Genomic DNA, 12,693 nt, shown 5'->3' on the forward strand with positions numbered 1-12,693 from the left:
ATAGTAGACCTACCAGGCTCCTTGTTGTTCTCTCCACAGTGGATCCCTGCCATATGGATAGATGGAATTCTAAGCGCCTCCTTAGCTATACATATACCATTAGTACATCATCTGCTAATTGTGGCCCTTTTCCAACCTAAAGTTCTCTTGCAAGAGCATTTCCTTTTTTTTTTAAGCACTTGGGTCAACGGGAGCAGCAAGTGAAGGATAGACATCATGGCCGACCGGAATTAGAGCATCCGAGAGGAGTATTTGGTTTGCCTAAGCCTATGGATTTGCAATACTCTGACCTTTGAACTTTTAATCTCACTGTTATTTAATCCTCTGGAAAGAGTTTAGCTTCAGACAGCATGAAGGTACAGGCATATATCAACCTAGAAAAACCACAGCAGGGATGGATGATAGTGATTGTGGTTGTTAGTTAGGGCATGTATGGGCTTAAGAAGTTAAATGTGCATTACAGCAGGGCTAAACGCTGACCTGACCGATTGAGCAAAACCTCTAGTGTCATATTGACAACTTCTCTCTCTTGTGATTAAAGTTTAAGGGAATTTCTAACCAACCTAGTTCCTGAAACTCTGAGCCAAAGCCACAAATTAAAAAATCACATTCTTGAATAATGTGTCTTTATTGTGGATTTCTCACTTGAAAGTCCAGTACCTGTTTGGTAAAGTTTTTTTTTTTTTTTTTTTTTTTTTTGGGAGACTTGAAATGTGTGATGTTGTTGGTATGAAAGGTCGACTGCTGTCTAACACCAATTACTTTAAGAATAATTTAATTCTGTCATCGCTACATTCAAGATCTGCTCAATGTGGAAGAGTTAATTTAGGTTGAAGAAATTCTGCAGGCACAGTTTCATTACTTCTCATCAGGGCACACACTGATTACCAAACCACAACTGACATTTGGAGATTATTAAACAAATTAATATTAGAGCTTCTCTTGGCTCTGTGGACATGGCTCAGCACATAATAGAAGGACCTTGCTTTAGTGGACTAACTTTGTATTTATCATTAAGGATATTTTAAAAGGGAATTAACAACTCATACGTTTGAGAAATGCATTTATGTGCTTCATAGGTAGCTGATAACAGATAACTTTTCAGACACTCGTGGACTATTGTTTGTCAGTGTCAGTATAGTACAAATGAAATGTATTGTGTAGCCAGATCTAGTGAGATTGTGCTGCTGAGACAGGTCTCATACAAAGTGTACATGTCTGTCTGAACAATTACATTGTAGCATCAAAATGTTTAATCTGTGCTCATTTTCATGTCCCTTTGGAGTGAAAAGACTCGGGGCCTGATGAAAACCCATGTGACATACAGTAGATGCAAGAAATGACCCTTATGTCCACCATCCAGTGAATCATCATCAACATTTAAGGTGACGCTCCTGTGCTGAGCATACAGAATAGTTTGGTATGTACTTCTACAATGCCCTGCTATCTCTGGAGCTACTCTGCAAAGTGTGGACAAACAAATGACACATTACGTAGTCAGATGATGAATGCAAGGTCTTTATATATATTTCTTCAGTATAATTGCATCAACATATTCATAGAGCACTGCAGTACAACACAGAATGAAACACAGACACCTGTTGTTGCTGTATGAAGTGATACGAGGCAAGAGTTTTCCCTTTTGTTAACGGGTGCCTTCATTTTTCAGTCTGACTAGTGCACCATGTTGAGTATAGATTCATTTCAAAGCTTCAGCAAACTTTAAAAAAAGAGACAAATAAATACTGTACAACACCATATATGTAATACTAGATTCAGAAATCACAAAAAAAGATCATGCTTTTCTCAACAGAACACTGCTATGTATTATGCACCTTCATATAACAATGCAGCATTTCTGGCGAGTTTCCCTTCACAATAACACTATCATCGACAAAACGGCAGAAATAAAGTGCCTTCCTTTAAAATTGGTGATTCCAAAATGTGAATGCTTGTTCGCATATACACATCTGGAGGCAGAATTCCTGAAATAAAAAAGGTTTGGAGCAAACATCCATAGAATTACATTGGATAGAAAGGACAGGTATTAGAGCGCACAGGTACCTAGTTCCTGTTGTCATTATGAATATTTTGTGTCAGCCAGAATACTGGCCAACAAGTATGGCCTCTGAGGGATGTTGGTTTTGTAGGGAAGTCCTTTCTACCCAATTAAGTTCTATACATAAACCCAAAGACCCTAACAGCTTGAACAGCAACAACATCTTCCTACCACACAACGCATCAACAACAACTATTCAGTTATAAGGTTTCCAACTGCTTTCTGAAACAGAACAAAAGCATTTTCTGGATTACACACCCAATACACTTTGTACAAGGTCCAATAGCGCGCCGCTGTCGAGGTAAATGAACAAATTTGTTTGTCATGGTCATTTAGTCCCCCTGAGAACATTGTAGAGACACATCTATTAGCACAATCTAACCACTGCAGAACTTATTTTCTCCCTACATTTGCACTGTAGAGACTTGGAGGCTCTATTTACACAGGCACCAACAGTCTGATTTTTATCTCTTTGGCACCCAGATCATAGATTTTATTCCTGGCTGTGAAAGAAAATGTGAGGAAACATGTGAAATCAAATGTGCGGTTCCTGTATTATTACTGACCAAAGGCTATTCATAATTCTCTACAGAAAGATAGATTAGCTTAGCTCTCTGGTTGTAATCAATCATATGTCTCAAAAGACTTTACATTACTCTGAATGCATGCAGCACCTTTTGGATGTACTGATGTGTTGTTGCCTAAAAATCCTTTGTAAAACCTAGAGCATTTCATATTGTAGCAGCATAGTTATCATATATGTCCGTTGGACTGTGTTTGTTAGATTAATGTAACTTGCACATATCCATGTTATACTGTATTTCCTAATGTAAAACCTGTGAGAAACATGATCGGGAATGTTTACCATAAGTTATCAATCACAAGTGCTCCAGGACACCATCAAAAGAAGCCAGAGGGTAGACATCATGCTTACAAGCACCCAGGAGAGTGTGCTAAATATAAAAAGAGAGGGCTTGATGTCATGCCAGATGTGTAACAGGTTGGCAAGCGATGGGACAACACTACATTTTTTGTTTTTGTTTTTTTCTTCATTCGTGTATTTGACTTCAGTTGAGACGAGTCTGACATCAGGGCACTGCGCCAAATCCTAACTTGAGACAACCTGACTTCACCATTACTCCTGAATCTCCCAATCTCAACCGACTCATTAATGCATGGTTATTGGCAGATGAGTGGTTTTGATGAAATACTTCTTTTTAAGCTACACTGTCTTTTCTCAAATTAGGATTGGGCCATTGTGACTTCTCTCTGAGTGAAGTGGTAGTTTTGGCTGCGGTCCCTCAGTAGTCCCTGGCCTCTTCCAGTTCATTCATGAACACATCGTCATGGGGGTTTTGTGGGCAGCTCAATCCATTATTGGGTGGTCGCACCGTATGGAAGCGACTCCAGTCTCCCTTGCATAAGATCCAAGGCAGCACATCCACTTTCAAATGTAGCTCAGGTGAGAACTCAGTGCTGATCAGGTTAGGCGTGCCTGCGCCTTTACCCCGTGTGATCAGCCGACCGCGATCGTCGTAACAACAGTGCTGTGCAGCAAGAGTGGACGAGTCGCTGGAGAGTGCTGAACGAATGCAGCTGCGTGCTGAAGGCTTGTAGATGTCCAGACGCTCCTTGGGGCCACTGGCATCACGCCAGCGAAACGGCCGGCCGTGGGTGTCATCGTAGACACTAACCACGGTATACCCTACTTCAGATGGGTAGGAGCAGGGGCAGCCGGGCAGCTCAGACATGACTTGGTGCAGATACCGTTGGAGGAACTCACTCTTACAATTAAGCCATTTCTCACAGCTGTCTACTTCTATAAGAAAGAGAACAGCAATAAAATTGTGTTAATGTAATCCATTTGCCAAGGAGGTGCTATCATATTCACACAATTCTAGTAAATATCTGACTGAAGAAACCTGCTACAGTTGAGGGTGGACGGTAATATTGTTGTGAAATGCGTTGCTGATCCTTTAAACGAATGAAACTTGTTACTTTCTCATTAAATAAAAACTGACCTGTTCCAAATGGCTCAGTGCCGTTCTCCATCTCGAAAGGAAAAGGTTCCACCACAGTGTTGAGATCACCTACAAAGAATAGAGTGGTAGGTCAGCTTTAGATTAATAACCAGCTGGCAAATCAGAATATAAAAATCTCTGTAATCTGTTTGTCATTTTTAATTCTTAGATGGAAGTGTAATCTCACCAGGACAAGGATCCAGGTCACACTTAGAGGCTTCTGTCAGAGTGCAGGAGTAGCCGCAGGATTTGGTCCTCTTCCTCTCACCATGTCCACATGTCACTGAACAGGGAGACCAGGGAGTCCACTCATCTGTGTCCTTTACTGTGAGAGACAAAACAAAATTCAAACATGGTCAGTGATAGAGACTGAACATAAGCGTAACTTTACAGTCCAACGAAAATTCATCTGCAAAGTTTGAAGCACAATATTAACAAATACCAGAAGGCGAAGAGACGATTACAGAAAGAACTCTACATCATACTTCTGGGGACATGTGAAGATTACAAGCACTAGTTTATTTTTTATTTTATTCAGTTTAAGGATAGCATGCGCTTACATTAATCCTTTTAAAGAAAAAAGAAAAGATGGGCGCACCAGATTTAGCAGAAGCTAATTTCCATCTGCAGTCCTAAAAGTTTACAGCATTTAGCCAAGTTAACAGGAAACAGCTTTGTAGTGTTGACATAAACTCAGCATTGCTTCAACACTCTAATCCAGAGTAAGCGTTCAAAGTTTCCTGACTGTCTCAGTCCACACAAATGACAATTTTCAACTGATCTAACCTTTCCCATGCAAACCCATGTTCTTTTTAAAAAGGCTCCAGTAAAATTAGAGAGAGAGAGGCTGTGCTGTGGCTCTCCGCCTCCGCACCATGTTTCCTTGTGGTGTTAATAACACTGAAAACAAGTCATTCTTGATTAAAGGCGAGGTGGGTGCAGAAATACCAGCCTGGGTGTAGCGAGCACCCAATTTTACTTTGTGGGCGCTGCCAACTCGCCATGTGGCCATACAGGAAGGAGGTCTCAGGAGAGTCTTAATTACAGAAGAAGCTAAGGGAGACATTCTTGATTTATGTTTACCGAGTCTTTAGATGTGACCACTTAATAGGCATTGTTGCCCTTTGCTGGCTCGTCAATGTGCACAACAGTTAAAGATGAAGTCTATATGGTATAAAACGGGGAAAATAAGTCTAATCTACACCTGTTACTACATTTTAAATGAGGAAAAACAATCTTCGGAAAGCTTTGAAAATGAAGCCCAGATCTATAAGGGAAAATTCTTCAAAGAATGAAGTGCTCTAGGGGAGAGCCCAACACTGTGTATGAAAATTGTAAGCAAGATTCACACACACTTGTTTTCACATTTCTTTCTTTCTTTTCATCTTTTTTCTTTTCCATCTTCTCTGTGTAAACCCCATTTCTCCATCTCTCCCATTAGTTACTATTTTTACCACTGAATAAGTTGTCTGTGCAGGTCGAGACACAACACAAGTTATGCAGAGCCCTTAAAGCCCCCCAAAATTCTTGAACTCACTCAAAAGGCCTAGCCGCGGAGGGCAGTGAGGGCCGCCATGGCCTGAGGGGTGGGGGTCCAAGGGGTCCTGGGGAAGGATGAAAGGGCTGGCCAAATGGCCCCTGTTATTCTATGTTCCCAATCTGCCCTCTAATTGTCCACAAGCGGAGAGCTGTTTTGTCCCAGGAAACAGTGCCGGCCTCACGCTGCCATTAGCGAGCGCATCGGACCCATCTTCAAAAGACAGGCCTCTGTGACCAGCACAACCAGTGTCGACTTCAAAGTACCCATAAACCGCAATGTCCTTACGGTCGAGTGCTCTTGCTGCCTCGCATGCTGGCATCGTTTGGTTCTCTGTGACTGTGAAGACAGTTATCATGCAGCCTTTTTGAGCCACTCAGTTGCTCTCCCACATTAATTTTCTCTCATTCTCGATCTCTCATTCCAGACAATCTCATTATCTTCATCTCTTTTTGTTTTGATAAATTCATTGTTTGTATTTCCTCACTTCCTGTATCTTTCCTTAGTTAAGACAACCTTTTAAACCTGTAAACAGTTTGGTGAAGTCATATGTGAAATAGTCTTGTTTATAGTGTAATACTAGCAGACAGGGAGTGTGCCACTTGGCAAAACCTACCATAGTAGCTCTGTACTGGATCCCAGCCCTCGTTCCAGTGAGCATCCCAGTCTCCACCTACTCCACTGGGTAAGGGCTCCTCACTTCCATAATCAAAAGAGTAATCTTCCTCCTCTTCTTCGCCCGTTTCCTCCATGCCTGAGCGGCTATTGCTGTCCTCACTGGAATCGGCGTCAGTGTAACTCCAGAACAGGGGCCAGAAAAGCTTCTTGCCTCCGAGCCAATCTACTGTAGAAGAGGGGGAGGAGGAAGAGGAGGGTAGCCAATCTTTTTCTTTGGCCAGGTCCATCTCTACCTCCATCTGAGGGTCGTCAACCACTTCAATGGTCACCTACAAAGAACAAGTGAGAACCTGTGTTAATCCTAACTGAGACACGACCACCTTTAATATGAGCAGTATCTGCATTTGTGGACCTGAACTTCTCTCCCCTAACGGTAAAACTATCCACTGTTGTAACTGTATTATAATGTGTAGCAAAAAATAAAGTAACACAAATCCCTTATGCAGCTTTAGTGCAAGCTCTTCTCAAGAAATCAGCCATATCAAATCCTTGGAAAAGTATTTCAGTGAGTGCACCGACTCCCTAGGTCCAAGTCAGCCAGTCAGACATGAACATGAGCACTCAGCGAACCAAAAGATCCTCTCAGGGAGAGAATGTGAACGTTTATTCTGGATAACTACTTCTCATTACCTCAATATGACTCATCCTAGATGCTACAGTACCTCCAAGGGGCTACTTCAGCTGATGTGAAAGCCAGGATGCAGTAGAGAGGAAAACTATGTTTCTGCAAGTGTTGTCAAATAAATTTTACAATAAAAAAGTGTGATGCTTGGAAACTGCTGTTGTGTGCTACAGGAAATTTTTGTCTGTCTCCAAATTTATGTAGATGTTAGCTGACAAGTTATGTCCCTCTAACCACATCCTGATTACCCTGACCAGAGTCAGAAAGGCTAAGTTGAAGTTTCTAAAATACTGGGGTTAGTTTAGATGGAAATGATGGAGACTTAACGGACACTGATGATTACAGATTTGTCTTTCCTTTGTTTCTTTTAAATTAAAGAACAAGAAAGGCTCACTGACAGATTGTTGCTCATGTTACACATTAAGGAAATAAATCATTACAATAACATATACAACGGTCCAAATGTTCACTACTAGTTTCAAGGAAATCCCTAGGGAAAAATTCAGACCTAATCATGTGTGACTCTCGTCTCCCCAACTCACCTGTATGTTGGGGTTCTGGGAGTTGATGTCAGCATTGGCCAGGTCTGGAAAGTTCTTCAGATCGAGTATGAAGGGTTTCGTTTCTTCCTCGGGTTCAGGCTGTGGAAGAACACCAACGGACCGGTGTTGGGGGAGAGACCACCTCCTCTGGTGACTGTGGGGCTCAGGCAACAGACTCTGAACCTGGTTCTGTTGCTCCAAAGACTCAGGGACATACTGGACTCCACCACTGTGAATTGGGTGACCATGAGCCTGTGAGAACAGGTAAACAGAGGATGTCAGTTAAACTGTTCCAGGGGCTAATGACAACAAGTGATCTATCATTTATAGTGGCATACTGAAGACAACAAAAACAACCAGTGTTCTGTTTCCAGGAAGAATAAGTGATACCATCAACCACTTTACAGCTTGGTCAGCAGTTCTAAAAAAGCCCCTGAGGCATCCAACTAACCAGCCAAGTGACCAACCGTTTTCTTTTTTCCTCACAACAGTCATGGCATCCAGGCCATGGACAAAGAGGGTCCTGTGCCAGAGAGATCCTCTTTTAGCTTTAATGAGAGGGCCTGGGAGGCGTGGGACCCCTGGGCTGATGCAAGTATGTCTGAACCTGCTGTGCTGCCACCACTACAGCCACGGCTTAATGTGACCTTTCAGGTTTTACGGTGATTTAAAAAGAAACCTGGAAGGAAAGCACATTGATCTTAGGGCTTAAGAGGGATTAATGGTGGATGTTTGTACCATATAGAATACAGAAATTACACTCCGATTCTCTGGAGTGCATGTTTCATGAGTAACAGGAAGCATGTCTAGTGCCGTGCCTGTCACTGTTCACAACAAATATCTGAACCCTCTAACGAACACTTCTCTGCCATTCACTTGTGCCTTTGTCATCCTGAATATGATAAAAAGGCCCAAACATATGATTAGATAAAAATCTGAGATTGGACCTGAGCCAGCTTGTGGTCTGTTCAGCAAAACAGTGGCAGTTGGAGGGCTAAAGAGCAGAAGAAATGTCTGAATTAATGACCAGTCAGTTGATGATTTATGTTTATGGCCTCTAGAACAGGGCGTACTTTTCAGTGGCTGCCTGTGATTGTGCCATAAAGAAGTTATGTGGTCGGTCAAATCCAAGAATGCGAACACATAAAGCCTGTTTAGACGCGAAGTCTGTCAGGCATGATAAATGATGGATGAAGTTGGCCCCCCTTCCCCAGATATCTGTAAAGTGGTGGCGACAAATGGTGACAAATAAGTCACCTAACGTTTCTCTCTGTAAGCGTGTGCACAATTTGCCAACATTTCATGGCGTAAACATCAGATGTTCCAATAAATCCACAGTGACACTTTAACAACATTTTTTGACAAGAAAACTCAGCATCTCATCAGAACAGACTGAGTGATACAATGTCGCTATAAACACTACGCACAAAGCATTTTCATGAGACAAACACAAATTAAACTTACAAATTGAGAAAATAGTCACAGGCTTGATGAAAGCTTGTACTGGCTTGGACCAGTTTTCAGAGCATGATGTGAATGCAACTGTTAGCTGTGCTACAGAAAAATAACCGTCTGCCACTATAGTCATAATCAATTTGTTGCGTAATTAATTTCAAGGGCATAAATAATAATAAATAAAAATCTCAATTTAAATTTAAAAAGATACCTGCTTTTATGAACAGCTCTGTATATGTTCTAGTCTCATCTCATCTTCTACTACCGCTTATCCTCACTAGGTCATGGGAGGGCTGTTCTAATGTTCTAACAAAATCAGAAAACTTAAGACATTCCTTTGATCTGAGATGGACATTTGTCATTATTTTTTGACAATATCTACTGATCAGCTAATCAAAACAATAATCTGCAGATTCATCAGCATAAGCAGCCCTGTGTGATGCATGTTCGTTGCTTTTTAAAGTCAAGTCAACTTCCTGAGCATTAGTGCAAAGACAAAATAGGAATACACCAATGAATTTCTCACTGCCAATACGTCCATTATAATGTGTATAATGTGTACACGTGGATTCTATTGGAAAAAAAATCTTTAGATAAAATGTCAGAAAAGAGGTAATATTGTTCAACATAGAAGCAAATAAAGCCTCATACACGATTCATCACAACTCTGCATTTGTGCCTGTTACTAGCACGAGTACATCCCTGTCAAATCTGTCGAGCAGTGACCACTCACACACACACACGCCATAACAGACTCACGTAGACAGATAAAAAAGACTAAGTCCGGAGTCATGAGAGGGGCCACATACTTTCACACCCTCCTCATCTCATCTTGTTACACATCTGGATCCTGTATTCTTTCGCCCTGTATATCACTCTCCTCCTCCTTTCTTCCTCCCCCTCGTTCTCTCTGATCCTGTTCTCCTCCTCTCGGTAGTGGGGCTCTTCTGATCAAAGGCCCATTGGCTGATGGCATGCAGTGTGTTTAACAGGGAGACTATATGGATGCAGTGGGGTACCTCTGTCTGGAGGCTGCATTACTGACAATCCTTTTGGCAAAGAAATTTGTCCTGCTTTCAAGTGACTGAAACAATTAGATCTGTTTTGGGCTACTGTCATTGCTACTGCTGCTGATGACACACATTCAGATTGGGGAGAGGAGGCCAGGAGACTGGATGGAGGCAGGAGTGGCTGAGGTGGGGGGGGGGGGGGGGGGGGGGGGGAGGACAAGATCCGGTGGGGTTGAGGGGGGGCTGTGGGGCTGAGGGACTGGGAAGGCATGCAGTGTGGCAGCCCTGATTTATGTACCCGCAGATATCAAAGGCCCCTGCACTTGGCTGTTTCCAAACCATTACAGAAGAACAATAAACTATGGACGCGCTTTGATCGCCATCTTTTGCAAATGGAAACGGGACAACAAATGCATGCCCGGTGGAATCGGGGTAAGGTTGTGGAGGCTGGTGTGGGTAGAGGGGGCACAAAGCCGAGAGCGCAAACAGGTCCCAATGTTTGGAAAAGAGGCCACCTCGACACAACCCTCCTCCCTTTCGTCTTCTTTGCTGAGACATGGGGGTAAAGCCGAAAACAGGAAATTCCACATTAACACAAAAAAGAGCCAATGTAAACAATCAGATGAATGACACTTGACCCCAGCTCCAGCGTGAGAGATGCCAAGGGCTTGCCTTATTCTGGTTACATAAGCATCTCGTTACTGGGCAGCCGCTTTAACCTCCCCTCTGCATCCACCACTTCGGGACATACACAGGCAAAGGTACAGAGTCGCCACCAACGGCTGCTTTTTGGTGAATACAACGATCAGTCACAGAAGCCACAGCAGTGAGATTTCTTCCCCTTTCTTCTCACTAATGATTCCCTTCTCTTCCCTCCCTGTTTTTCCTCTCTGTCTCTTTTGCTTTGACATCAATCAGACAGATGATGAGAGAGAGAGAGGGAGAGAGAGAGAGAGAGAGAGAGGGAGAGAGAGTATGTCCCAAAAGGGCACCCATGGGAGGCCACACAAGATGGAGAGTTCAAAGGCAAAAGCTGAACCCTGACACAAACACACACAAACAGACTTTGATATCCAAATATGTCCGTGTGTAACACAAACATTCTCGCAGACACCACACATACACACACACACACACACACACACACACACACACACACACACACACACACAGACAAGACACTGCACAGCATGCGTATGAGTAGGGAGTTGGGATTTATGATAGCAGGGTGTATGCCCAGCCATGGCAAGCCTTACTATACATGGAGAAAGTAGTGGAACAAAAGAAAACTACACGTACTGGTGCGGAAAGTCTGTCATTTAGCTGAGTGGGCCATTTGATGGAAACTGAGGGTGACAGCTGAATATGGCCAGGGTCGACAAATTCTATCCAACATTTTCCCCCCATGACATTTAGTTCAAATTTAAAAGAACGAGCGCATTAAAAGAAAGGGAGAACACATGTTTCTTATATGACAAACAAAACAGCTAGCTTAGCCTATATTCCCCGAAGGCGGTTAATCGTATTGCTAGTTGATACACTACTATATGCTATTAACGATTAATTCGGTATTTTTAAGGGTCAGAAAAATGTTTAATCTTTCATTACAGCGTATCTGTGGCGTTTTCATATTGCAAAAAATAAATAAATAAATAAATAAATACATTTTTTAGAACTTTTATATAAAAATAAATTATCTTCATTTGAGGTTATGAAAATTCCAAGTATTAGCTAATTAAAGGAGAGGGTTTAATGAGTGGCAGGTGTGGTTGTAAGAGTCGGCAGCTAACTGAAACTTACTGCTTATAGCTTTATAAGCAATAAATACATGGAATAATTTAAAAACGAGGCAACGCACATAAAGAAAGAAAACTTACTTTGTGGGCAACATTCTTGTGTCTCGTAGGAAAGCCCGTCCCCAAGCTAAAGAGGAGCACTGACCAAAGCACCAGCAGCATGTGAAACCTCCTCGCCACCTCCTGACGCATCTTTAAAGCTTCCCGTGAAGACCTGCAAAAGTACTGTTCTCTGGACAGTTTGCCCTCTTCCTCTCTGTACTCGGCTTGCTGCTTTAGAAGATGGTCGCTCGTCTTCCGTTCGCCCCCCGGCTTTGCCTCCGGACAAGTGAAGTTTAATACCCCCTCGAAGTAAGTGTCGCACTTTATGAAGATGCGCACCAGCGTCCTGAGCTATCCCGCGCGCTATCCATATCTGGCACCGGCGCCTCGCGCAGCAACTGTCAGTCCGTGTGGCGGCTCGAGCTCGACGCTTCTCTCCCCCATAAAAAGCAGAGTTTGGGGAGAGCTTTAAGTAGCAGGACGAAGTCACTACACCCCACGTAGGCACAATCTCCCCGTCCGCACCGGCGCTCGCTTATTCAGCTACTTTAAACTGTGACTCACTCCTCGTTGGTGGGTGGGTGTTTTCTTCCAATACATTTACATCTGGAGCACATAGTATGCTTTTGCTAGATATCTGTGTGATGCGTTAATCCGCTATCCAGCCGAAGTTCTTCCACCGGTTGGAAAAGACGTGTATTAGTGTTTGTGTGCGCAACGCCCAGCCAACCGGTTTCGGTAAACTCGCCTTTTACGCACGCATTCAGAGGGCTGATGCCGAATGTGTTGGGGGTGGGATGCTCATTACTCACAGCTGTGTGGAGGGGGGGTGCGCAGGGCCACTGAGGTACAAGATGAGGTACAAGGTTGAGTTCACATGCTGGAATTTACCACAGGCTGCAGACTAGACGCTACCTATGAGGTGGACACG

General features: G+C 43.0%; 1 protein-coding gene across 1 annotated transcript; it reads right to left on the reverse strand.

The window, feature by feature from the left end:
* Positions 1–1,497: 1,497 nt before the first annotated feature.
* Positions 1,498–12,511, reverse strand: ism2b (isthmin 2b). Its single transcript, XM_047573463.1, has 6 exons — positions 11,802–12,511; positions 7,460–7,711; positions 6,234–6,564; positions 4,268–4,405; positions 4,081–4,149; positions 1,498–3,878 (listed from the first exon to the last, which is right to left on the reverse strand). Exons 1-6 carry the CDS (start codon positions 11,910–11,912, stop codon positions 3,361–3,363), a joined length of 1,419 nt encoding a protein of 472 aa, XP_047429419.1. The 5' UTR covers positions 11,913–12,511; the 3' UTR covers positions 1,498–3,360.
* Between the last annotated feature and the right edge of the window lie 182 nt (positions 12,512–12,693).

The sequence above is a fragment of the Mugil cephalus genome, chromosome 21 (assembly GCF_022458985.1).
Source record: "Mugil cephalus isolate CIBA_MC_2020 chromosome 21, CIBA_Mcephalus_1.1, whole genome shotgun sequence".
Lineage (NCBI taxonomy): Eukaryota > Metazoa > Chordata > Actinopteri > Mugiliformes > Mugilidae > Mugil > Mugil cephalus.

Bases quoted from the DNA above. Each gene is read 5' to 3' on its own strand.
- ism2b (XM_047573463.1), bottom strand. From the start codon at position 11,912: ATGCGTCAGGAGGTGGCGAGGAGGTTTCACATGCTGCTGGTGCTTTGG. The intron at 6,565-7,459 runs GTGAGTTGGGGA...TGTTCTTTGTAG, and splicing joins CCCAGAACCCCAACATACAG to GTGACCATTGAAGTGGTTGA. The intron at 4,406-6,233 runs GTAGGTTTTGCC...TGTCTCTCACAG, and splicing joins TCCAGTACAGAGCTACTATG to TAAAGGACACAGATGAGTGG.